This window comes from Drosophila subpulchrella, chromosome 2R, assembly GCF_014743375.2.
Source record: "Drosophila subpulchrella strain 33 F10 #4 breed RU33 chromosome 2R, RU_Dsub_v1.1 Primary Assembly, whole genome shotgun sequence".
NCBI lineage: Eukaryota > Metazoa > Arthropoda > Insecta > Diptera > Drosophilidae > Drosophila > Drosophila subpulchrella.
This window is the reverse complement of record NC_050611.1, coordinates 15,546,034-15,572,623: the sequence shown is the minus strand read 5'-3', so window position 1 is coordinate 15,572,623 and position 26,590 is coordinate 15,546,034. Positions and strand designations below refer to the sequence as shown.

The following is a 26,590-nucleotide window of genomic DNA, read 5'->3' as shown; positions in this document are numbered from 1 at the left end:
GCGGCTCTTTGAGGCAGAAGGCACTGTGTTTGCCTTTTTATGTTTTGCCAAGAAGAAGCTAATCAGATTATGGCCAAATCGTATTAAGCGGCCAATTATGTATTCAACAAGCGAGCAAAGCGGTTAAATGTTGTAGCTTTAGATACGGTTTGGTAAATTTCCCTGAACAAGGGCAAAGATTTAGTAGAACTGGTTAGGTTTATAAGAAAATGATTTCCCAGAAAAATTAAATGTTACTTTCATTTAGTTACAAAAAGGTTTTGCAATGGAATTTTGGAATGGATGCGTTTATAATGATATCGATAGACAAGTTCCAAAATGCAACACTTCAACAATCTCAATCTACAAAGCTATCACTATCGCATTAATCGATTTTTGTACGATTTTTTTTAATATTCCAGAGAATAATTAATTTAAATAACTATACCCCAAACCGGCTTTATTTATCGACAAACCGATATCCACGAAACAATCTAAAAGACGCGCGCGTTCGACCGCCCGAATGGACTGCTAATAAAGCTCTTAACTCTTCATTCCGTCCGATCGTTCGGAAATAAATCGAAATGCCACACACACAGCAACAGTCAGCGCCGCACACTGAGAGATATATTTTAGAATTGTATTATTTTTGGGCCTGGTTCGCTTTGTTATTGTACAAGTATTTTGGTCGCCTTCGGCTTCTGTTCAGTGTTGTTCCTCAATGATTTTCAGTGCTTTTCGGCTCTTTTCAGTTCTGTGCTGTGTTGTTGCTTTGACCGGCGATCTCCTTCGACTAAAAGAAAGGAAATTCTGAGCATCTGTTTTCGTGGGGCTGCCTGTTCGGCGTGGCTGCTGCATTGGAATTGGAAGTGCGATGATTTTTAAATAAATGTTCACTTATTTTTATAACCACGGCCAGGGGCCAGGGGCCAAGGGGCAGTGCTACCCACACAAGCACACGCAAAAATATCCACATTATACATAGGTACAGGCATATATATAGTATCCTCTGCGGATCCCTAACTAAAGGGGGTGGCTGGGCTAATTTTCCCACTCGATGGCCGGCCGCAGAGTATCAGTTAAAATTAGCACTGAAAACATCAATATTTTTACATTTCCCGATGTGCATGATTTCCATGGAATTCCACAAAACAAGGAGTTATTTTTAAAACAGCAGAAGGCAGCTAGTGAAATGTGTTGGCTGAGTTGGCAGAATCCGCAAATAACGAATGGCAAACGTTCGATTTTCGTGTGTTTTTTGGGCATTTGGGCAGGAAATCCTTTTAGCCAAGTACAAATAGGTATATTTCCTTAGGAAAAACACCAATATACCATCGTGAATTGCAAAAAAATTCCGCGAAATTTTCAAACCTTTCAGATGCGTACTTCTTTTTGCTTATGTAAACCACTCCTTGGCCATTTTGTCACGTGGAAAATAAACGTGAGAACCAATGTTATGCACTCCCAAAGGAAGTGCGCCCCCAAGTATGCAGGGCTATTTTTTATTTGGTATAGGGGGGCCAAAGTTAAATTTAATGCTGCAAAAGTTGAAGAATTAAGGGAAAACTCAATAAGCTTAACGCCGCGAAAAACCGCGAGGGAAGCGGTTGGGCTGGAAAAACCAACTTAATCACGGCGTTACTGTGGCCAATGAAGCGATTCCTGGTCGCACTTACAACCATCCACACAAAAACCGCCGTGACGAGGAAAATTCTCACACACAGATACTCCGCACCACCTGCCTGCGTTTACGGCTATGGAAAAATGTATATGAGCGTAAAATTTGATTGAAAGTGATGAATTAATGAGGCGTTAAATGATTAAATACGAAGAGAATGTGCGCTTTGCGCCCTACTGAACTGGAAGCTTGCGACAGCATTAACAATATCGGACCCAAAGGGTTAAGACCCGCCCCCATTAACCCAAACTCCAACCATTTGCTGTAATCAAATCAGTGAAGTAAGCAAAAAGTACCAAAGGCACAACCTCATTTTCCAACTGCTTAAAAACTGGCGATTTAATGGTCGAAATGTTTATAAATTTTGGGATCCAACTAACGAACTAGTTTCTATAACCCTGTAATTATCAGCAGTGGTAATATCTAAACGAAGTTCCAATTTCAAGAGGATTTCTAGTTTCACCACAAATTCCTGCAGAATTCTGAATTTACAGGAAAGCGAGTTTTAAATTACACGCACATTTCAGCCATCCATAAATTCAAAATACATAATTCAATATGTTTTGGTAATTCACGTATAATTTGCATATTTGCATAATATGCCTTCTGATACCTCTTTGCCACCCATCATCGTTATTGATGGGCCTTTCAGGAGCAGATATACCCACAAGTCCACCACCACCCTTTCACAATTTTCGTGCGCACGAGAGGCGCATTAAAAACCAATAACTTACATTGCCTGTCAAAACCGCACAGAAAATGAGGATATGAAACATATTTACATACGAATACACACAGGGACACAGGGATATACATGGCTCATCGATAGGTATAACCCGATTCTATGCTGAAGTACCATCAGGTGCTTGGCACCCATCGAATTTGCCCATTTATGAAGATGGAAGATTGAAAATTGAAGCGTGAAAATCGCACTGCCGGGGTAAAAGCAACAAAGAATTAGCAATTTATTTTTATGGCCAAAACAAGTAAAACATTTATATGTTTTGGTTAGATAAACCAATTTATTTGCCGTTTCCAGGACATCAAATATTCAAACTGCGTGCGGCGTCAATCAATTGGCGGCAAAAAAAAAAAAAAGTGAAAAAGGGTAAAAGAGTTGGAGAATTTCCGCTGCGACAGTCAGAATAGAGCGAAAAGAATAACTAGGAATGCAAATGCAGTACTCAGTTGTTGCTTTTGCATTTGTAATATAGTTATATAGTCATAGACCATGGCCAAAACGTCGTGACTTGCCGGCAAAACTTCACTTTCGCTGTGGCCAGTTTTTCCCATGCAAATGCAAACAAGTTAGAATGGACAAGAGGGGCAAATGTTGATGGTTACGTTACGCCATTTGACGCATACAAAATGTCCTTGAAACGAGCTGGCCATTATTCCCAGCTAAATGTGAGTGGGTTTTGGATGGGTAGTGGAAATGGGATTGGGCATGGGACGGAGGAATGTAGCATTGGTTATCCATGGCCCCGACAGGTGGCAAAATCTGACTTTGACTTTGCCTTTGTGTTTTGAATTTGAATTCTCGATTTGCGGCGGCAGTTGCAAATTGATAAATAAAGTTGCGAGGTAAATCAACAAGAAAAGATTAGAGCAACTCACCGAAGTTGAAATACTCTAAGCTGATAAGAAAAATATTTTTTTTGTTGAAACTTAGAAGAAGAGAACAAAGTATTACATTTTTCAGTATCAATTTAACATTGTTCAACATATTTGATTTGTTAAAACTTAGGAAAGTACAAAAATTTACATTTTTCAGTATCTATTTAACATTGTTCAATATTAAAAATTATGTAATTTAATGTTGATCCCAGAACTCTTTTTATTATTTCAGTGTAGGGAAGTGTTAATATGAGCAAGAAGTATACAATTAAAAATAAAATCCATCTCAATTAAATCTTGTTTTAGTTAACTGTATTAAGGAAGGTATCGGTAGTAATATAAGTTATATTCAGGATGATTAAAGACATTTATTGAAATGTCTAGGAACTAAAACTAAATCCCACAAATAATGGTAGCTTTCGTTCTGTGGTTAAAATACCTAATTGCCCTCACAAATCTGAACCATCACATGTCTTTTTTTCCCACAAATCTCGAGTTATTTTCAGAAATTCAGCAGGACTCGATGCGAGAGTACTGGTAGCCAGAAAAGAAGCGTGGGGGATACTTCAAGAAGGTTCTACCCCCTGGTAAATGCCGTCAAATGCAGGCGGAATGCCCTTTGCATTCGTAATGAGCTTCGACTTTTGGCTTACGTTTCAATTTCGAGTTTCACTTGCAGTTTCTGTGGAAATGTCGCAGGAAATGGGATTTGCGGTTGACTTGCGGCTTTCCTTTTTTGTTGCCAGTGCGGTTCTGCGGCTTTATTGAATCAAGTGTTATGATAAGTATCCTCACCCTGCAGCAATAAAACAAAGCAACAAACCGTAAAAAGTAGGCAGCACTTTCGTGGCTTGTTTCCTAAAAACACGCTGCCCAAAACGAGAATATAAACGAAAACATTTATAGGGGCTGTTTGGAAAACTTTCTCCACTGTTTGTTCTTTTTTTAGATGCTAAATATAGACGGAAAGTTTAAAGTTGAAGCGTTTCCCCCGGCACCTACGTGAATTCTCCCCCACTGACGTCAGCCGTTTGGCAACAAAAAGTGCAATATTTGAATATTCAATTAATTTATGCATTACCCCAGACGCACACACACACACACACAGATGCAGAGGTTGAGTGGGTGAGTAAGTGGGTGTTTTTCACAAAAATTTCATTGCATACCCGAAAGGCGTCGAGTGCAAAACACTGAGATTTCAGCTCAAGCGCCTGTATGTATGCACTTTTTGAGTGAAAGTGTGGGTGTTTCTGCTCGAGTGTTGGTCTAGTGCAAGTGTGTTGGTTCCGACGCACCGCGAAATTAAAAGAGAACACGCCCCCGTTTGGCAACCAGTGAGCAGAATCGACCCTCGACCAACCCCCGTTCAAGTTCAATGCAATCTGCACCCACTGCACTATGGGGAATTTGCCCACTTTTTGTGGCATTAATTAATAACTTAAAAACGAAGCAACATTTCAAAGTTTTGTTTTTTGAATTAAGTATATAAAATCCAAAGGAAGTAAATTAAGAAATATGGGCGTGGTCCCGCCTTTAAAAGAAAAAAAATTTTTTTTTTCTTTTTGTCAATCAAATAAAAATTTTTTTTTCTTAATTTTTTTTTTATAGAAGACCAAACTGAATTTAAAAAAAAATGTTGGCGTTTTTTATTTTTCATTTTCTTAACGAAATTGTAATTTTTTGTTTTGTTATCACTATAATTCTTAACAAAAATACTAAAATCCTTTATATCAACGGTTAGTAAGTGAAATGATGTTGTAAAATAATTTTAAAATAATCGTTATTTAATAAGAAATATAATTGCACACTGTTTCTCTTAAGATAACATCGAAACTGGCATTTACCAGACAAAAATGCGAGAAATATACCATATTAGGTAGAGGTCTTTAAAGCTAAATTTTAGAGAAAGTGCGCAAAAGTGCACTTTTATACTAACCGAGCTCAATGAGAATTAAATACTCTACAAGATAAAAAAGGTTTCAGAGGTGGAAACAGCTGGAATCACTTTGTAGCTCCATTTAAAAATACAAATTAACTTAAAGATCTTGTTTTTTTTGAGGTTAGAACTAGAACACGAATATACAAGCACCACAATCAATAAATACAATATCAAGGTCACAAACACAAGATATAAGTCCCTCTGATTGGATGGTATTTCAAAAGCTTCAGTGCTATGTTTAGTTTTCCACTTTTTGACAATTTACACTATTAAGAATAATAGGCGTTTTACCAGCGCTGCCACCTCGTTGAAATAAAAACAGGCTTTAACAGCTGATAACTTAACAGTGGGGCGCACTGTTAAACTTTTCTGTTAGTAACATTAGATATAGATGTTATCCTGATGCATTGTGATAATAAAAACCAAATTTTAACTACTTTTAAAAAATGGGTTTTGGCCAAGAAAAGTGGTCAAATTCCCCATAGTGCACTGTCGCCGGCGACCTTGAAGCTATAACCACGCGAATCGGAAGAGGAAGAGGTGGAGAAAGCGGTGAAGAAAGCGGTAGAACATGCTATGGCAGCAATAATGACCACGGTAAACCCCAGGCAATTAAAGCCAGCACGTCACAAATTGTTTAATTTGTAGATAATATGCAGGGGATAACATTTAAAACAACCTTTGAAACACACAATTGATTGCTTGGGGGGTTTTTTCTCATATGGCGGAATAGCCAATTATGCCAGGGAAATTGGCGGGAAACCGAGGAAAACTAAACTAATTCGGTGATACAACAAACAACGTTCGGTTATTGCATTTTCTCTCAACCCTTATGCCTTTTTGTTTAATTAGTTTATGGATTTTCACAACAAACAAGTTGTGTAATGCTAGGAAAATGTGAAGAAAACTAGATAAAGAACAAAGCCACAAGTGGCGGAATAGCTGAATCACTTAAGGCACTATTTGTTTGTAATATGGAATTGAGGGAAGTGGATTTCCTTACAGTCTTTACTTTTTATAAAGGATTTTTCAGTGGTAAAAAAATTAAACAAAAAGAATAGAAGGGAAATAAAATCTGTTTCTTCTTAAATAACTTAAAAGTATACTTTGATTATAAGCGCAAATAAAAAAAGTTACTAAAAATCTTAACTATTAGATAAGGCCTGCCTACATTACACCATCTGGATGATTGTTGTTTTCTTGTCATCACACGCGTCGTATGCGTAATATTTAGAGTCAATAACAAAGGGAGCAAACAATGAAAAGGCAAATCAAACAACAACAACATCTCATTTAATCAACACCACCACCACACACATAAGAATTTCCAAATGTTAAAAAGAGATGGAAACCCTCAACTAAAGTCACGTGTAAATTCCAAATGCTGTAAATTAGCATTTATTGCCAGTGAGAAAACTAGAATGAGCAGATAAAATGATATGGGCCACAGGAGAGTTTCGATAAAGCCGGCCATACGGTGGACCATTGATTGATGGTTGCCCTTAGGCAGGCTGCACTGTAGCACAAGCAGAGCAAGCGACAAAAGTGATAAACAAACATCACAAAAAGTCAACAATTCCCGGTTTGAACCGCACACAATCCAATTAGAATAAACTCGGAGAGAAATCAAGAGAGCGAGATCCCCGAGAGGCTACAGTTTTGCAACAATAATCGCAATCACACTGAGAAAAATCGTATAACAAAAATATTTAAGGTGTCTTATAAAAGAAGAAAAGTTTTCACATTTAAGGAATATGAAAATTCGACTTAAAGAGACTTCAAGATACAAAATGTTTACTAAATACCTTTTTTATAATAAATAATCAATTAGTTTCATAAAGAAAGTTAGAAACTCCAAGATCTCAATTAATAATTCAATATTATTCCTTAATATAACATATTTTATTTTAAATATTTAGTTTAAAATTTGATTTAATAAGTTTTGAATAAAAGCACAGATATTATAAGATCTCTAGTTCGAAATGAATATAAATTTTATAGATAGTGGTTTTAGATAAAGGGGTTTAACAGCATAGATGAATAGAAGTTTTTTTATTATAAGTATTCTGTATACTTTTGTTATGATCAAATGTCAAAATAAAAAGGTGATTAAATAATCAATTCTGACAAATTCTGAAAAATACCAAATCGATGACCAATGTTTCTGATATTTTGTACAGTGCATCAGCGGCGGCTGCATAATGACATCACACCCGCGATAAGAGTGAGATAGCGAGTAGGGGAAGAGCGAGAGGGGTGATCGCCGTATATGACATCAGCGTGTGCACGATTTGTTAACAGTTAAACGCACGATCGCTGAGGGGAGGGTGGAAATATGGGGGTATGTCGTATTACCACTGGTCGATTTCCGAGCAAGCGCAACTTTTAGAGATTTTTCAGCTTCACGTGCTTAGCGAAAAGTTCGATCAACAAAAAAAAACGAACTTGAGCCCCGGACTTCTGCTGCTCATTTTTTTCGGACATCGTATTAAGCTTTAATTGACGTTTAACGACTCACGCGTGAAATCTCTTGAGAACCGGTTGTCTTCTATTTGTTGTTCTTTGCTATTCTTCCCAGTATACCTCTTTTTTATTTGGCCGAAAAACCCGCAGAAAAGAGACACACAGCTAGTGGGCCACAAATCATAGAAAACACTTTGTGAACCTGTCGCCTCTAATATTTTCATTATTGATTTATTTGCTTAGCTGCTTTATCATGCCCACCCCTCCAAATATTTTTTCCTTTCCCCCTCTGGCATCGAAAATCTATCTACACAAACATTCGCTTTTTCGGAGGTCTTGTGTGCGTAACCAATTTTTGTTATTTGATTAAGATTTTTATTTTCATTATTATATTTCTTCTTATTTGTATTTTTTCCTTGGCTGCTGGTGCCACCGAAGCTCTGTTGTTTAAAAACCCATTTCTTATGTGATTTCGATGTCAGCTTAACTGTGTTTACTATATGTTTTCCGTACCTCTGCCGCGATGTTTCTTCGATTTATTTATTTTTTTTGCCCAATTGACACCTTAATCACTGGGACACGATGAGCAGAAAGTGTCCAATTCTGAAAGCTGTCAAAGCAAAGAATTCTTCATGTTTTTCCCATTCTTTTTGCTTCGATTATTGGGATGCTGTCGCTAGGAAGAATGCGTCATTTGAAATATTGCTGATATGTTGGTATTTCAAATACTGAGGGCATATTAGTTCTTGGATATATTAATGTTTGTACTGTAATCATAATGCTTTAAATGAATGTTCTCCCTAATATTATTATCCTTAGTATCTCATATCTTATCTGTCCTTAGCTCATTTGATATTTCATAATCAAGCTTTTAGATAGCTGCTATCTATAAAAACCTTTCGCAATACTTTTTATCACTTAAGACTAATTTTTAGATAACTTTTCTTTCCTTACAGGGTATCTCCCATACAAGAACTCTCAATTTCCGCACTTCAACAACGGCAATGTTTGCTATGTTCAGTGGAGTCCACTTAAGAGCTCCTCAGACTGGAGAAGATTTTGGAGGGTTGTCAAACAGCTGAAGAACTCCCCAGTGACGTCAAGACAATAGACAACAAAAACGAGAAGAACTAGAGAGTAGACCAGAGATTAGCCCCAATCTTTGGATTCCAAAATAGTCATACCAAAAATAAGTTATCTTATGCGAAACCATGTTATCTCCATTATCTGACAGACAGTTGCCCGTTAGCGAAACCAAAAGAGAACTCTTCCTATTCATTAATAATTGTTAACCCAATGAAAGCAATTAAATCAAGTTGTGTCGAGTTCAGTTTGCCAAAGATTTTTTAGCGGAGACAAGACGATGACGTGGCAAACCGCCTCCTCCATCTCTTTCCAGCCCTCTATCGCCATCTCTAGCTGTCTCTACGACCTCATCGAATTGCTAATGATCCCAAGGTAATACTTCAGCTGCTTCATTGTTAGTTATTTATTTATTATTATTCTTTTTTCGATTATAAATTCATAACAAAGAAAAAAAGAGAGGGAGAGAGGGAGAGAACTTTTTGGCAATCCAAATATTTATTTATTTCATTTGTGGATAGCCAAACAATCGTGTTCGCAGCGCACTAGAAACTTATTAACTGAAAAGCCTGAGTGCAAAGATGAGTTGTAATTTTTATGATTTGATCGAGTGCCCCCGGCTCCTTAAAAGGGGTCTCGAAGAATTCCAGCAGCAGATTTTTTCGCTTTTTACGCATCAGCACAAATTAAGTCACTTTATTGCTCATTTACATTCACTTAAACTTTGCCTGATTAAAAAGTTTCGCTTTGTTTTTGCGGCAATTGAATTTGCTGGCAGCAAGAAAACTTTATGCCGCCCTTAACTTCAAAGATGTTTCTTCAGGGTGGCAGAAAAGGGAACCTTTTTCGTAAAAGAAACTTTTAACGTAAGGCTCTTTATAAAACATGTGTCACTTACACGTGTTACAAAATATCCTAATTAAGAAAGAAAATATTATGCTTATCAGGAAATTCAAATGATTTTATTGTCAAACTAAATTAAGTCATATTTAAAAACCTCCATGTTACTGATAATAATCATAGGGCTCTGCACGCTATAATAGATATCTATTAATTTTTAAAAGGCAATGGAACCCCTTTGCTTTCCAACTGAATCCTTAAACAACTAATTGCCTATAAACCCACTAAAGGGTTTTAAAATCCTTTTAAACGAAATCGATTCGGTGTGCACAACTGGTATAAAAAGAATCTATTTTAATAGAACCGGAAGGTCAACTCCTACGATGGTCACAGTTCATTTCAAGTGTCATCAAAAGTCCCACCCACTGAGGTGAACGAGCGCATCTGGTGGGCTCCCAGGTATTTATGGATGACCTATAATTTAGATAATTCGTTAGGTAGCCTACCTTTCTTATGTTTCGTTTGGCTATGACCGAATTGAACTGTTTCTCTGTCCATTGTTAGGTCTCTAATTGTAACGCTATATTTATTCGGTCTAAAATTAGACTCATAAATGTCTATTTGAAGGTTGACCAGTTGGTGGTCAAAAGTGGCATTTTGTTCAGTTCCAAAGGCAGGCCCACGACTTTTTGATTGAGTGTTTCTTGGTAAGCTTCGCAGAGCATTAAATTGTGGTTCATCCTGCATTATGAACCAAACCAAACTAGCTAATGTATGAGTTCTGATTATTTCCCGTTGCTTAGATTCTAATGATCGCCCGTCGAGAATCGAACAAAACTGTACCCTACACACCAAATGGACACACGACTGTGCGGAGTGTATTTAAGCGGCTTAATGAACCATTCGGAAACTTTCACAGTCATCAAACATTATGATGTTGGCGATTTTTGGCACTCAACGACACAAGTGGAACAAATGAAGTATTTTTTTGATTTTGTTTTTTTCGCCTTTGGACCTTTTTTTTATGGCAATTTTTAAGATTCAAATTTTTGGGTCTTTGGAATGGTAAATGCCCTTACTAAAAACAATTAAGTGGAATCTTACGATTATGGAATTTTTCTCTTTGAAAATGAATTAAAAGATAGATAGATCTAAAAAGGAAAATGTAATATTATGGGATTGTTCCCTTTCGAAATTATTTGAAGGAACGATAGATTTTATTTTAAAATAGTTTGAAAGAGCAATAGATCTTAAAAGAAATTTGTAATATTATGGGATTTTTTCCTTTTAAAATTCTTTGAAAGAACGATACATTTTAATAGAACAATTTAATATTCTTTTTTATATAATCATATAAACAATATAAAACTTAAAACTTGAACATATTAAAAGTTGAAAGTTAATAAATGGTCTGAAGTATTTTAAATTTTTATAGTTTCTTTACCATAATAAAGCGATTAACTTATTTTATTTCACTGTTAGTGCTACATATTATTTATTTTGGGTGACTGGGATTAACCTGCACTATGCACTATGTAATACCCTCTCCCATTCGAGTCATAAAAAACCCGTTCAACTAGCTGGGCTCAAGTGATCAATGCCATCACAAGACAATTACCAGAGCTGGCCAAAAACAGTTCCCTCCCCCTCAGCCCACAAAAAACAACAAAAAAACGAAACTGCACTGCCCAGCAATGATGATAATGATCTGGCAAAAAGAACGAGCAGAAGCAAAGAGGCAAAAAGCCAGACAAGCGGCCAAAACAGAGGCCAAAGCCAAAGATCGGCTATCAAGTGGCCACTTCCACCCGTCCATCCAACCATCCATCTATCCAACCGTCCATCCAGCAGTTCCTCCACCAGTCCCCCCATCAACCGCCAACTTCTGCAGGGAAAAACGAAACCAAAATCGTATTGCAAAGCGGCTGGGGCGAAAGCTCAAGCACGAGCACCTGGCCTAAAAATAGCAACCGCTCATTAGAAATGGCTAAAAATAGATGGCAGCATTAAAGCGCGCCAACCTGTGGCACAGTGGAGTGCCGATGGAGTGGAAACCGGAGTGAATATAGCAGAGGTGAAGGGACTGAAGCGCCGATACATGACGTATACGCACCGTGGTGCAATCTTCTGCTGCAATCTGGTTATCTCGCGAATCGCAATGCTGCTACTGCACTAGTTACGAGCTAAAAGTGACGAGTTTCGAGCAGAGCAAACTGGTATTCCGCTTCAGCTGGGGAATTGAGGAATTCCGAGGGGGGAAAACCCTACTGGAATATCATGTCCTCACATAATTGATGTTGTGGTAGTCCGCGATAAGTTCTTTTATGGAGGAACCTCTCGAAGATCTAAAAAAAATTAGTCACAAGATACATATACTTAGAAATATCAAAATAATAAAGCTATTACACATCCCAAAAAATGTAAGATCGATTTAAATTTGATATTATAATGGTATCTTATTTTTATCATTTTTGTATCTTTATAATTTTAGTACCATTTTGGAACTCATTTGAGCATTTTGTTTCTAGTGTAGGAAAATATCTATCTCTAATAATTTATTTAGTCTTGATATTTTAATTATAGAGAAAACATATACATTTGAATGAAGAATAAATGTACCTTAAAACATATTCCATTCTATAAAGATTGAATATTAAATTTTCAAATAATCCTTTTAATATTTATGTCATATATCAATATCAACTTCATTATTTCACTTTTTCAACTTATAATCCGTTTACAGTAACCACTCCTTGACTTTGCACTCTAAAGGAATATTTTGCCATTTAAAATGTAACCATAAAGTTAGCCAAAATCATTTTCATGGCAAAACTTTGTAGCCGCATCTAACGAGCTCGTGAAGGAGCAACAAAAAAATCAAGAAAGCATTCCCTGCTGCAATCCCCTGGCAACTTTTAGCGAGCATAATTTCAAACAATTTAGTAAAGTTCCAGTGGCATTTTATGCTGTTTACATAAAGCAAATACTGCGCGTATTGAAGGTGGGTCCTCCAGGAGGTGGAAAAACCCAGGATCAGGGACACGCGCATTGTAAGGGCTCGGGCAAGGTAAACGAAGTAAATTAAACAGGGGGAACAACAACTGAAAGGCCCACAGTGGGCGTTGTCAAAAGGGGGGACGTTGGGGGGCAAAGAGACACTTAAACAGGCAACATACACTTAGAACTAACTACGAAAACCTTGAAAAAATTAACAAACATTGGGCGCCAAAAATCATGCTTATAGTAAAAATTATTCATATATAAAAATAATATTGAATGCAAAAATATACTTATATCATTTTAAGACTAATATATTGTAATTTTGCTGTATTATTAACATACACTCAAGAGGTATACGAGTATATTCACAGAGAGAATTATTCAATTTATTGTTCTTGAATTAAGAACATTCGTTCTTGAAAACCGTATAAGTACATTTCGGTGTCAATGCTCTCAATATTAAAACGAAATGGTGAGAAGAGAAAAGTTAAACTGAGTTTATTTAACAACCTTTTGATAAATACACACTACTGACTGGACTAAAAGTTTTTTTGTTGAAATATACAATATAAATACCGCCAATTCAACTTGACTCGAGCAAAATAAAAATATATTCAACTTCAAAAATGTTGTTATATTTTTAAGAACATTTTCAACTCAGGCTAGAACGTCAGAGTTTTCTCTGTGTTATTATTTTCATTGGAAGAGGGTTCTACAGCTATTACATAGAACATCATTTCCTGTTTCCCAATTTTAAGGACTTTTTTCCGAGTGCACCGCATTGAGAAGCAGAGGAGCAACAACAAGCACAATAACGAATAACGAATAACAAGCCAAAGGCATGCGAAACAGCAAAAAGCAGGAGAAACCCAATAACATAAAAGCAAAAGAATTTCTTGCCAAAGGATGATGGCCAACCTGCCCAGGGGGGTGGCGAAGGGGAGGGCGGACAAGTAGAAAAACCCGCTTACAACAGCGAAAAAAAGCAGCAGCAGCGACGCCAAGCCAACCAACGACCTTGATAAGTTTTACACAGTGCAGGGGGAGGTGGGGGGCGCAAAGAGAGAGCAGGAGAGAGAGAACGAGAGAGAGAGATCCCAGTAAAAGGAGCTACTTGAGAAAAAAGGGCGGCACGGCAGGCCACCACAATCGATGCCCCCAAATGTGGTGAGTTTCGCCACGCGCGAGAATGCCCTCTTTCTCTCTCGCTCTGCTGCTCTCTCATCAACAAGTGGCCCAGCTGTGAGTGGGGTGGATAAGGGGCATGGAGGGGGCGGTGGGTGGCGAGGGGAGTTTAGCTGCTCCTTACTCAATTCGTTTTTTTGTGTCTGTGTGTCAGAGAGCAAGCTCCTCTCTGTCTTTGATAAACAGCCAGTGGTGAATTTGTTTTCCTCTTTTCAGCCTGATTATCATATTCTGCGTTTTATTATTGAATTTCTCGAAAATTGCCTGTTTGAGTGTGTTTGTGACGCATGTGTAAAGTGCGGCGCACAAATTGATACAACTGCCGCCCACCGCCCAACGCCCCCTTTTCCACCCTTTTCACCACCCTACCCCACCCCCCGTAAATCAAAAAACAAATTCCGCCAGTTAGTCTGTCAAATATGTTTGTTTTCCTCTCGCCCTCTCCTCTTTCTCTCGCTCTCTTTCTCTCTCTCTCCACACAGTCAGCTGCCAAATCAGCTGTCCGATTTAAGGCAAATTCATTTAGCATTATTTAACAATCGCAGCCGCAAACGGAGAATAGAAAGCGGGAGATTGGAAAACATGTGCATGGAAAAGTTTGATCTCCCCTCTGGTAAATGGCAAAAAAAAAACGGACTCGCCACATAGCAAAAAACAAAAAAAAACAGGCAAGATGCAGAACGACAACGGCAAGCAACTAAAACAACTACAACTGCCTCCATTGTAGTTACCTGCAACGTGCCTGAAATTTCAAAAATGCAATATCAAAACCAACGCGGAACCAGAAAGATACGATAGTTTGGGAAAACCACACTTGAAATACCCTTATACGACACTATAAAATACTTCTACAAAAATCAGAATCCCTTATCTAAACTACTTACATAGCTAGAATGTCGTAACTTAATCAAACATTCCATATACTAAACAATCTTTGTTTTTTACTTTGATGCAATATTTTATTGCACTGCCTGATATGATGAGTACAGCATACTTTTAGCCTAAATGTATCTTTTGTAGTGCAGCTTCCTTAAAGATTGATTAATGGTACTACATAAATAGTCTACGTGTTACAAATTTGTAATGAAGATGGTTATAATTTTTAAAGAATTCAATGTAAAGGATCATTATGGGCTTGATTCTTTACAGTTTTGACATTTTTCGACCTGAAAAATCATACTTTTAGCCTAAGTGTATCTTTTTTAGAGGTGCTTCCTTGAAGATATAATAATGGTACAACTTAAATGTTCTATGTGTTACAAATGAAGATGGTTATAATTTTTAAAGAATCTATTGTACAGAAGCTTCCTTGAAAATTGAGTAATGGTACTATATGTATCGGCTATGTGTTACTAATTTGGAATGAAGGGGGTTAAAATTTTTAAAGGACTAAGGATCATTATATGATTGATTCTTTACTGTTTTGACATTTTCCGACCTAAGGGATCATATCTTCTGCTTAGTAATACATAGTTTATATGATTTCCGATGAGTTACTGCATTCCTAACCTCATAGTACAACCATAAGACCCTCCTTTAGAGTATTTCAAGCGCCGTGCTGCACTTGCAACTGCCAAACGATACGAAACCGGACTCAACTGGACGCCCGCCCCTCGCACACACACCCATTAAGTGCTCACACACACTGGTGCCATTGCACACACACACACACTCTATATCCATATAGACGACGCCTAGTTGAGCATTTTGAACGACAACTACAGCGGACAAGCCATAATTAATCAGACCTGGCCGGCAATATTTTACAAAAGCGAAACGAAAATTCCTCAACTTTAAGACGGAGTTTCTGCAGATCCTTAACTCGAAAATGTCTATCCACATTGTTGCCATCTAGCCAATTTGGCCTTATCATTTGGCCAATAACACGTGCATTTCCCTAACAATTGCTGCGTTCCATTGGGCTGACTCAATCGCGCACTTCCTAATCACAAACAAAATTCTAACAAATCGGTAAAAACTTGTTTCTTACCATCAACAGCAACATTAATTCGCATATTTTTACAAATTATATTAAAGCTCAAATACATACATGTGTAAATACACAAACACATGGAGTATTAGAAGTTGATGACGGCAACAACAACCAATCCAGCATTCTGAATTTTTCGTGTACTTTAAAAACTTGTTTTATTTATTTGCTTTTTGTTTGTTCTGCCGTTGCTTGTAAGCTTATTGAACAATTATATTATGGCATAAAAAATGACAATAGCTCAATAAGCGATGTTTGCACTCGCTAACAGGGAAGAAAGGTCTGTGAATAACTTCGAGGGTTTACGTTAAGAGTCTTAAGTGCAAGGATTTAACTATAATATCGTATTTCACGGCTAGTCTCGGGTTGTGACTTTATTTATTGGTTAGTAATATGAATTTAATTAATCATTTAACGGAAATTTCCATCAATTTCTCTTTTGTAGAAAGATGAAGCTTTATAAGAAATGGAATAGTTGAAATTGGTTTTCAACGTCAATAAAATTGAGGGAATTTCGGATACAATTTTCATAAAGTTAATAGTTCCGATACTTCTCATATATTTCGGATGTATATAAGTATGTATGTATTTTTGGTTCCTGTCGACGAAAAGTTTGCTTTTACTAACTATCTATTAATATTTGATATATTTATCACCAAATCTCAAATCTTCCTCTTTTCTGGGAAATGTATTACAACCATGCTTTATAATAAATGGCATATCACATTTTAAATATCGTGATTGGGCAAAATCCATTCATGTAGCGATGATTTTCCAGACCCAGTGGAAAAATTGCATTAAACATTTAGCATGCAAATAAAACAATTACAATAAATTATCGAAAAAAAACCCCAGTTACCCGAGCAGTGATTTTGTAACAGCATTTCGCTGGGTTTTTTTCACCCGCACGAACACAATGCCAATACGTATGTGAGGTAATAATTGAGTTCGTTTCGCACAGTGTACGTGGGGGAGGCAATGTTCGCCTCTTGATTCGTTTTTCCTTTTCTTGAGATGCTCTTTAGTCTGCCCCTCAATTGTCGCTTCATTGAGAGAGGGCAAAATAAAAGAAATTTAGAGGGGAAGAGCCACTTAATTCTATGCTGCAGTCGGATAAAACGATCTGATATGCAAAACAAAACTATTAAGTGGAAAATTCGAGTTTGAGCTGCAAAGATGAGTCAAAGGATGAGTCTATATCAAATCGAACTTTTAAAACTTGAACTGTTTTATGACAGGTTAGAGTTATGGAGATGATCACACCAACGAACAGTTTTACTTAATTGCCAATAAAGTGAGTTCTACTAAATATATATCTTGATATTGTGAAGATCTACACACCTGATCATATTAATAGGTACACACATCAACTCTGACTTAAAGGTAACAAAATAAAGATTTATTCATTGTTTCAAACTTAATATTTGTTCTCATTGGTTCTTAAACTATTTGTTTTTAATAAAATAAACTTAACTGTAACATAGGATAATTATATCATAAAAGAGATCATTTTGTGTTTCAGATACGTTTTCAGTGTGATCATAATAATAGGTACACTTCATGTGTTGGTAGGAAAAAAATTTAAGTTTCCATTTTGTATTATTTTTTTAGGTAAATTAGTATTTCCTTACTTAGTATTCAGTGTATCCATCTCTATTTTGGGCCTTTACTGCTATTCTTTTTGGCATACTTTTAATAAGAGCCTGGCAGGTCTCTCCTGGTGTCTCATACCACAGTTTTTGGACACCTTCCCATAATTTTTGTTTATTTGAAAATGAATGGTCTTATAATTTTGTTAAAAATGCATTAGAAAGAAAACCAAGACAGGAAACCCGTGGAAGGCCACTAAAAACAACAAAAACCCTTGACCACTACATAGTAACTTTGAGCAAAAAGGACCCATTTAAGTCATCGAAGGCTATTGCAGCCGAAATTGGGAATTCAGTTAGTGCTCCAACTATCCGAAGACGACTACAAGATGCCAACCTACCAGGAAGAATTGCCGAAAAAGTCCCACTTATGCGCAAAAAAAATATCACCATGAGGCAAACTTTTGCAAGGGACCACAAAGACCGGGTAGGATGCACCGGGGAGAAAAAATGGTGAAACATATTATGGAGCGATGAAACCAAGATTAATTTGCTTGGAAATGACTGTGAAAGGAAGTTTCGACGCCCTAACGGAAAGGAATTCCATCCACGGTTTACAAAAAAAAACAGTCAAACATGGAGGTGGCAATATAATGGTATGGGGTTGCTTCTCCTGGTACGGCGTAGGTCCAATTTATCAGACTACGAACAAAATGAATGCTGAAGAGTACAAATCCATATTGGAAACAGTTATGGTACCGTATGCTGAGGAAAATATGCCATTACGTTGGGTATTTCAGCAAGATAATGATCCAAAACACACATCAAGGCTGTTATCTAAATTTTTCGAGGACCAAAAAGTTGACGTTCTGAAGTGGCCAAGCCAATCCCCCGACCTTAACCCCATTGAAAACTTGTGGGGAGACTTAAAAAAAAAATTGGCGAAGCATTCATTTTCGAATAAACAAAAATTATGGGAAGGTGTCCAAAAACTGTGGTATGAGACACCAGTAGAGACCTGCCAGGCTCTTATTAAAAGTATGCCAAAAATAATAGCAGTAAAGGCCCAAAATAGAGGTGGATACACTGGATACTAAGTAAGGAAATACTAATTTACCTAAAAAAATAATACAAAATGGAAATTAAAATTTTTTTTCTTACCAACACATGAAGTGTACCTATTATTATGATCACACTGAAAACGTATCTGAAACACAAAATGATCTCTTTTATGTTATTTTATTATCCTATGTTACAGTTAGGTTTATTTTATTAAAAACAAATAGTTTAAGAACCAATGAGAACAAATATTAAGTTTGAAACAATGAATAAATCTTTATTTTGTTACCTTTAAGTCAGAGTTGATGTGTGTACCTATTAATATGATCAGGTGTGTATGTATGTATGTAGTTATAGAAGTTGTACTTTTTTTTCAATATTTCTTTTACTTTCTTTATCTGAATAGTACAAAATCTTGATAATTTCCATAACGGTGATAAAAGAAGAAAATATAGATTCAAGCTTTGATGATTTCTCATTGTTAGCATATTCCTATCAATTTATACCAAATTCAAAATTGGTATAAGGAACCAATTCACCAAATATATTATTTTATCCTATGATAGGAGATAAGGAATTTTAGATAGTCAGTAATAGTCCAATCGACTTTTGAACTCAACATTACAAGAAGTGCATTCAAAGAGGTGGAATAAGTGGCAGAAACAGAAAGGCTAAATTCAACTTACCGTCGCAAGTTCAAGGCCAAATGGCGCTCTCTCTCTCCTCTCACGCTCTGGGGCTTTTCGCTCTCTCTCGCTCTCTGCGTTCTGAGCGTGTTGTTGTGTTACATGTAAAAGAACTTTCGTTTTCCGGAAAAGGGTGGGGGGGTTGGGTGGGCGAAATGGCCCACATGCAACTACCGTTAGGACGTGCGTTGTTTTTGTTTTTCTTACGCTTTCGCACTTTTGCACTGCCTCGCCTGCTGTTTGTTGTTATTGTTGTTCTCTGTTGTTCGCCAAACAGGAGCGACTTTTGTAAATTAATTAACAACACTCGCCACACTCACTCCCCACAAACACACACGCACGCACACAGTTGCGTTCATCATGCGAGCGCGCGCTTCGAGATAAGCAAAGCAATTTATTTGCACTAAAATTTACTTTTGCGCGCTGAGCGAGACGTGGGCGACGACGGGGGTTGGGGGGGTTGAGGAGAACTCACCACACACAAACACACACTCACGCGACCGACGTAAGAGCGCACGTTTTTGCCCGTTTTTGGGGTATATTTCAATAATGTCAGCGTTGTTCTGATCTGATCCTATATACTAGGCTAGTTCCCGATTAAGAGTCAGCGTTTCGAAATCAATGCGATCGATTCAAAGTCTGATCAGATCGGTCCAATCGGAGCCTACGACGAAACAAGTCAACAACGACGGAGCGCTACAACAAATGTGCTGCGGGAGCTTTGCGCGGGTGGGTCACACTCGACGAGGGGTACGGTCACACCTGGCGATGGCAGTGAGCCGATAAGTCGATTGGTGGTTCCTAGAGATGTGCGTATTTGGCGCCAACACAAGATTTAAGGGTCCACTGAATTAACTTTGCGAAATGTTGACGTTGAATTGACAAAGTTGCAATTACTATAACGATCGTAGAAAAAGGAATTCAAGGTAAGGACTGGGTAAACAACATTAATCCAATGTAAGACTTAAAGTACAGACTTAAATTTTTAAAATTGATTTCATGTCGTGTTTTCAAAAAAAGGGATATTATTAACGTTTTGCGGAAGCTACATTTTCAAATCAAAAAAAAATTCGTTTAAAATAAATCAAATTTTATAAAATATCGATTACTCCGGGAGTAAACCTGTTTCAACATAGCCGTACAAAACCAAGCATTTTCTGCCGACCCTCCTACGGTCACATTGCTGAACCAAAACAAAACAAGCCGGGTTTGAAATAAAAACTTTACTTAAAGAACTACTTTCACAGCATTGGTAGATTAGCTTTCAGAGCATCGAACTCCTTCTTTCCTAGGGGCTTGAGATTAGTGCCCGAGAAGGGCGATTTGAACTCCAGATCGCGGTGTTTATTGACCAACAATTTCTGGTCGGAGTAAATTAGGTTTATTTGCTGCTCAATTTGGTGTTGATCTGCAGGAAGCATTTATTAATAAGAGGATTTATTATAGGAAGTAGTGGACAACCTTTCTTTAGCAAATCTAAGGCCTTTTCCTTCTCCATTTTGACTAGCATGCTGCCAATGGTGATCCAAACTTTCTTGTCCTCGGACTTTTCCATCAGCCGCAATGCTTCCCGAGTTTCCTGTCGTCGTTTATCCATAACCGTCAATTCCTGCTTGTTGGCCATTATTTTGTCGGCCAACTCCTCGGTCTTGGTTATTATCTCAATGCTTTTATCCAGATCTGTTTGTGACATTTTGAAAGTGTTTCTCTTCTCTAAAGCGGTTCTGAACTCAACGCGGAAGTAAACAAAAACGTTGAGGGAAAACCAAAAATTCCCTAACGCCTCCGGAACAGATGTTTTGTCAGGGGCGTAGTAATCATTTATTTAATCTTAGTTATACAAAAATAAAATAGGGCCAATTTATTTATAATATATCATAGTCCATAGAATTCCAAGAACAATACCCTATTAAATGTTTTTGACCTTTACATCAGATGTTATTATAAAAAGTCCTTTAAATTATATAAATAAAAGCAAAATCAAAATCACCTCTGTCCACAAAACTGGGTACAAATCAGCCAAATTGAAAGTCAAAATATGTAGTGCTTTAAATATAAATGTGTCATGTAATAAATGTTCCTTTACAATATTTGGTAATATTCAGTATATCAATTCTCTAGTTACTTTTTAACGTAATTAAGGTGAGGTTTAAATATAAAGAGCACTGTATGATCCTTATTCCCATAACTAATATGGTCACACTACAGGACATTAAAATGACAACGTATCTACCCCTATTCAATTCATTCTACCTGCGCTCCTGAACACATCACATCTCAATCGCAAGCAAAGATGGCCGCGTCACAAGTAGTTTTGTAGTTCCGAAACGGAGACGTTTGTTTACGGGCACTATCACACCGGACTGGATCTCCGCCAACATTCGTGCAGCTATATATATTCACAGGGACTCCGAAGCAATGCATTCCACCGACAGCGCCAAGTGCCTGGGCAGCAAATCCCTGGCAATCTGTTGCCTGCTCCTCCAACTCTTCCTCTTCCCCCAGCCAGCGGTGTCACAGGTAAATCCCATCCTGAGATATAAACAGGGCATCCATCCACCCACACAGTTGACCAGTTTATAAGAGCCCTAACGCTCCTTGACCCAAACAAACATATGTTTGCAATGTGTGCACAGATGTTCGGCATATTGATTTGGCTGCATTGTGTGTATTTCGCATGTGTGCGTAGGTGCTTTGTGCTCCGTGGCAATTATTTGTTTCCTACCTGAGGCTAATCTTAATCTAAAACCCCTTTTCAGACTCAAAGTTCGCCACGCTATCTGCAAAATGTGGACAACAGCAACGAACGCCTGCAGCAGATTCTCAAGGGATCCGGAGCAGGATCGGCGGTCACGCAGCTTAATTGGCCACAACCGCCCAAACAAACCATTACCGATGTTAAGACTGAGCTGTTGAAATTGAACAACAGTGAGTGGACATCCTTCATTAACCGAATACCCTATAATAACCTTAAATTCCGTGCCCAGCTTATGTTTACCAAAATGCCTGGCCGGCGAACAATGTCAAGCTGGGAGCCGTGACAGCCGTCAGCTTCGACAAGGCCGGCAACGTGGTGATCTTCCATCGCGTGGACCGCATCTGGGGTCAGACCACCTTCGACATCAGGAACCAGTTCCAGGAGAAGAACCGCGGACCCATCAGGGAGAGCACCATCCTGGCACTGGAGCCGGCAACGGGCAAAGTGCAATACGACTGTGGCAAGAACTTGTAAGGATATGTAGACGATTGAATTCTTAACTCCTTCACCCAGTTTATTACTAAAAACATGGATGTACTATATGTAAGGGCTGTCCCTTAGTACGTGTCACTTTAGTTTGTACATTTTAGACCCACCAGATTATTTACAACTTAATCATTATCAATTTCATCAGCGTGAACTTTGTTTTGTGTTTATAGTGCAGTATTTTGCAGTATATGCTTATCTAGTGCAGGTTAACAAAGTAAGCAGTTAAAAAGCCACTGCATAAAAATTTTTATAAATTCAAATGAACATAGACTTACCTATTATCACATATAGGACAAGATTAACTTACTTCTACGCAAGAAATCTTTAACAGTAATTACATCTAGGGCGAATTGTTTGTAAGAAGTAGGTGATCAGCTAAGTTATACAGCTTTGTCTCATCAGTAAGCCCTGTCTAATTTAATCTCATCCACAGCTTCTACATGCCACATGGCCTGACAGTGGACCCCGAGGACAACATTTGGCTGACGGATGTGGCCATGCACCAGGTTTTCAAGTTCCCGCCACGCGGAGGCGATGGAAAACCACTGCTTACTCTCGGCGAGGCCTTTCAACCCGGCTCCGGGCGGAGATTCTGCAAGCCCACCTCCGTGGCGGTCTTGGACAACGGCGACTTCTTTGTGGCCGATGGATACTGCAATGCCCGCATCCTCAAGTACTCGCGAGCGGGCGAGCTAATCCTGTCGTGGGGACAGAACACCTTCTCCGGCATATCCTTCGACGTGGCGCCCCAAAACTACTTAGCCATTCCCCACGCCCTTACTCTCGTTCCGGAGCTGCAGCTGATCTGTACGGCGGACAGAGAGAACGGACGGGTGCAATGCTTCTCCTCCATTAACGGCACCTTCCACTCACAGTACCACAGCCAGCTGATAGGGGACCGTCTCTTCAGCATGGACTACACCCCGGCAGCGGGTGAGTGGATCAATCTTCTCCTGGTATCGGTTTTCATGAGGTGTCATAAGAATCTTTCGACCGTTTGACGAGATTTCATTACTTAGACTACTACTACGAAGCCCCTAACATATTATTCCCCTAAATATATCCCTTTTCCGCTTTAGGTGGGCAGTTGGTCATTGTTAACGGACCCACCGCCGAGTTGGGGATCCATCCCGAACACTACAACGAGGTGCACGGCTTTGTGCTGAGCATGCGAAGCAAGCAACTGGTATCGAAATTTGGTCCCAATAACCAGGAGTTTCAGAACCCGCACGATGTGGCGGTCACCGCCGATGGCAACGAGATCTATGTGGCCGAGCTGAATCCAATGCGCATCCACAAGTTCGTGCACAGATCGCTTGCCAAGCCGATGTCATTGTCGGCCACTAGGGACTCCAGCAACAGCGCAATCAGCCGGGCTGTGGGAGAGGCGGAGGCGCCGGCGCAGACTGTGCACCACCCCAGTGGCAAGGCCATTCTGGTGGCTTCGCTTATGCTCCTCTTCGCCGGTTCAACCTTTGCCCTGGCTCTGATTTTCGCCCGGCGAAGGAAACGAGGTAACCAAGCAATCAGCTCTGCTCCGCCCAGTGACCTGGTGTACCGCCAACTGACTGCTTCCAACCAGAGTCTCTGCTGATCCTCAGTGCTAACACCCCTCACTCAATGTCCTGTGTTGTGCTGTCACTTACACTTAACTGTATTAGTAACCCTTAGTTATAAGTTTGAATTGGTTTACCTTTGAATCTCCTTATATGGCTGCTATACCCGCTTTTTTGGTTTCGTACATCACACAGCATGTATTATATAAGTGTGTTTTGTATTTGCTTGCAAATTATATTTTGTAACTAAAATGTCGTTTGCATTTACTGTTCCATATTATACAAGTCCTTTATACAAAATACATAAGCATACCTACAAAATGTACCTTTTTTTGTCATTAAGAGTCTTCTGTTTTTGTTTTCGGTTTGTTTCAGTGCACGCCAGATCGAAGATCTATGCATGAACTAAAAAGGGGAATGGGATCTCTCAGTGTTGTTGTGCCCGTTGATCTCATGGCAATTGTTAGTTAATCTGTAAACCCCACATATCCCACAGGTTGTCTACCCTTTGGAGCCCGCAGTCGTCGTCACGCGTGGGAGAAGAGCGAAGGCTTCAAGCTGGGCGGTCTGCTCGATCGGGATCGCAATGGATTTGAGAAGCTGGACCAGCAGGCCAGCGATGAGGAGCAGGAGACGAAGACGCTGGCGAGCGCCCAGTTTGCCTAAGCGATGGACCAAGACTTACGCAGCTAACGAAGCATTCCTAGTTCTAACTACCTGTACCTCATTGAAATACCGACTTAGTTGTACTCGTCGTGCTATGCGTGTTTTTTCGTTGTGATTTAGATTCACTTTTTGTGGGGGCACATTCTGCAGAGAAATTCACACTAGGGAGTATTTATTTTCGATTTAATTAAAGGTTGCTAGGACATTCGAAAGATATATTTTTATCAATATTTTTAGAGTTACTTTAAAGCGAAATAGGTTTAAAAAAAAAGGCCAATGCTACTTATAAATATTTTATAATATTGGAGTGCCGAATGGTACCCATTTTAGGGTGATAAAAAACTCCATCGACTTTAGTCGTTAACCTCTACTTAACTTTTTAAACAGGTGGATTTTTAAAAGAACACTAGGATCTTATGTCTTTATTTATTTAAAACTAGTTTTGCAGAACTAAATTGAAATTCTCTGCCGAACGTGTCTCCTCTCTTGCGATTGATTTGCCAAATGGAATATAGTCTTATGAATCTGTCATTGCTTGTGTGTTTTGTTTTATTCAATGTCTGCGGCTAAAACTAAACTAGAATTCTTTATAAATATGAAATATTGCATATATCGTATCGACTAATAAGGCCCCATAGTGGCTAATATGTCTGCTCCTCGACCTCGTCGCGGGTTGTCCTGATCCCAGAAGACCTAACCTTCAGCTTCTGGCTGGCGGTCAGACAACCTGAGCGAGGAATCCCTCGTTCTCCTCCGTCACGATAGCATCGATGTTGTAGAAGATAGCATGCATTGCGATTACAAAACAAGAGGCGCCCAGGGTCCAGAAAAGCACAGCTCCCGCACCCACCAGGAAGAGCACGGGCGCCGTGGCCAGATTGAGGGCTATTATTTGCTGGCTTGGCGTCAGCTGGTGACCCACCACGGTGATGTTGCTGTTGCGCACGCGCAGCTTGTGGCAACCAAAGGCGGCGGCCAGGATGACCAGCAGAATGCAGGGCGCCGTGATGCTGGAGGGGATTACAATAAGTAGTTAGTTAGGATAGTTCTAGCTGGGCATTGGGATCACTTACAGGCAGTAGATCATCAGTACGAAGAAGATGAAGACGTAGTTGGCCTGGAAGTAGGAGAGATTCCGAACCACACGGTTATTGAGGCGCTGCATGCTGACAGCCGTCTTGAAGTTGTTGATGTTGAAGAAGACCATCCAGGGTCTCAGGGAGTTGCGCACCATTTGGAAGATCTGCAGCGGCGATGGCAGGTTGGCCAGGGTGGGCAGGCTGTGGGGTTTAAGGTGGATTAGTTTGGGACATGTATGTCCTGTCCATAGGTCACTCACCTTTGAAGGTCCACGGAGAACCGGGCTCCCGCCGGCGGTGGCGGCTGCATGTTTCCGGACAAGTTCCCGCTGGTTTGGGCCATTTCGAGTCCTCCTTTTCTTAGCTTTGCTGAACTCTTATCTTAGTGACACGTCTTCGCTGCAATCTGCGACTCTTCTTTTACCCTGCGTGGGCGTTCTACAAGTGTTTGGTGTATCTTCACTTGGTTCGGAAATTGTTTTGCGGATGCTGCGGCGTTTGGGGAGCAACGAGGACTTAGCGGGGCCAATGCTACATGGAGGTGGGGCGACACAAACGGCTGCTTTCGATGTTGCTATCACAATTCACTCTTAATTTGCTATGACATTGTTCTTTTCTGGGAAAACAGTACACAAAGTTTGAAAAAATCCGATGTGGCAGATAGTTCTAGGATAGAATCAGTGTTGCCAACTCTTCGGGTCAAAAAAGAGCTATACCACCCTTTAAGAAAGCTAAAAATAGCCATACATTTTTAATGGTATATTTACCAATTAATAAGATAGAAGTACTTGAATTCTCGTTAAGAAAAACTCGAACCTACTTGATGAGATGATGATTTTTTAAGATATTGTTACGAAAACGTTTGGTGGAAAACAGCTGAAATTCCCGCTTGCAAATATAAAACCGATAGATCTAGTGGGGAAATAACTAAATT

At 39.0% G+C, this 26,590-nt stretch overlaps 3 protein-coding genes across 5 annotated transcripts; 1 reads left to right on the top strand and 2 right to left on the bottom strand.

Annotated features, from left to right (window-relative positions):
• Positions 1 to 20,311: 20,311 nt before the first annotated feature.
• LOC119550416 lies at positions 20,312 to 20,846 on the bottom strand. The gene is made up of 2 exons (XM_037859077.1): positions 20,570 to 20,846; positions 20,312 to 20,516 (listed from the first exon to the last, which is right to left on the bottom strand). The coding sequence occupies exons 1-2, from the start codon at positions 20,799 to 20,801 to the stop codon at positions 20,350 to 20,352; spliced, it is 399 nt and encodes a 132-aa protein (XP_037715005.1). The 5' UTR covers positions 20,802 to 20,846; the 3' UTR covers positions 20,312 to 20,349.
• Positions 20,847 to 21,375: 529 nt separating this feature from the next.
• On the top strand, positions 21,376 to 25,108 carry LOC119550414 (peptidyl-alpha-hydroxyglycine alpha-amidating lyase 1). 3 transcript variants are annotated; one of them, XM_037859073.1, is made up of 6 exons: positions 21,376 to 21,628; positions 21,868 to 22,036; positions 22,096 to 22,336; positions 22,789 to 23,288; positions 23,435 to 23,869; positions 24,408 to 25,108. In XM_037859073.1, the coding sequence occupies exons 1-6, from the start codon at positions 21,527 to 21,529 to the stop codon at positions 24,575 to 24,577; spliced, it is 1,617 nt and encodes a 538-aa protein (XP_037715001.1). In that variant the 5' UTR covers positions 21,376 to 21,526; the 3' UTR covers positions 24,578 to 25,108. The 3 variants fall into 3 exon arrangements, with proteins under 3 accessions (XP_037715001.1, XP_037715003.1, XP_037715002.1); XM_037859075.1 differs by having other exon boundaries at positions 23,435 to 23,938; XM_037859074.1 differs by lacking the exon at positions 24,408 to 25,108 and adding an exon at positions 24,287 to 24,396.
• Positions 25,109 to 26,336, bottom strand: LOC119550415 (prenylated Rab acceptor protein 1). The gene is made up of 3 exons (XM_037859076.1): positions 25,917 to 26,336; positions 25,651 to 25,857; positions 25,109 to 25,587 (listed from the first exon to the last, which is right to left on the bottom strand). The coding sequence occupies exons 1-3, from the start codon at positions 25,997 to 25,999 to the stop codon at positions 25,296 to 25,298; spliced, it is 582 nt and encodes a 193-aa protein (XP_037715004.1). The 5' UTR covers positions 26,000 to 26,336; the 3' UTR covers positions 25,109 to 25,295.
• Between the last annotated feature and the right edge of the window lie 254 nt (positions 26,337 to 26,590).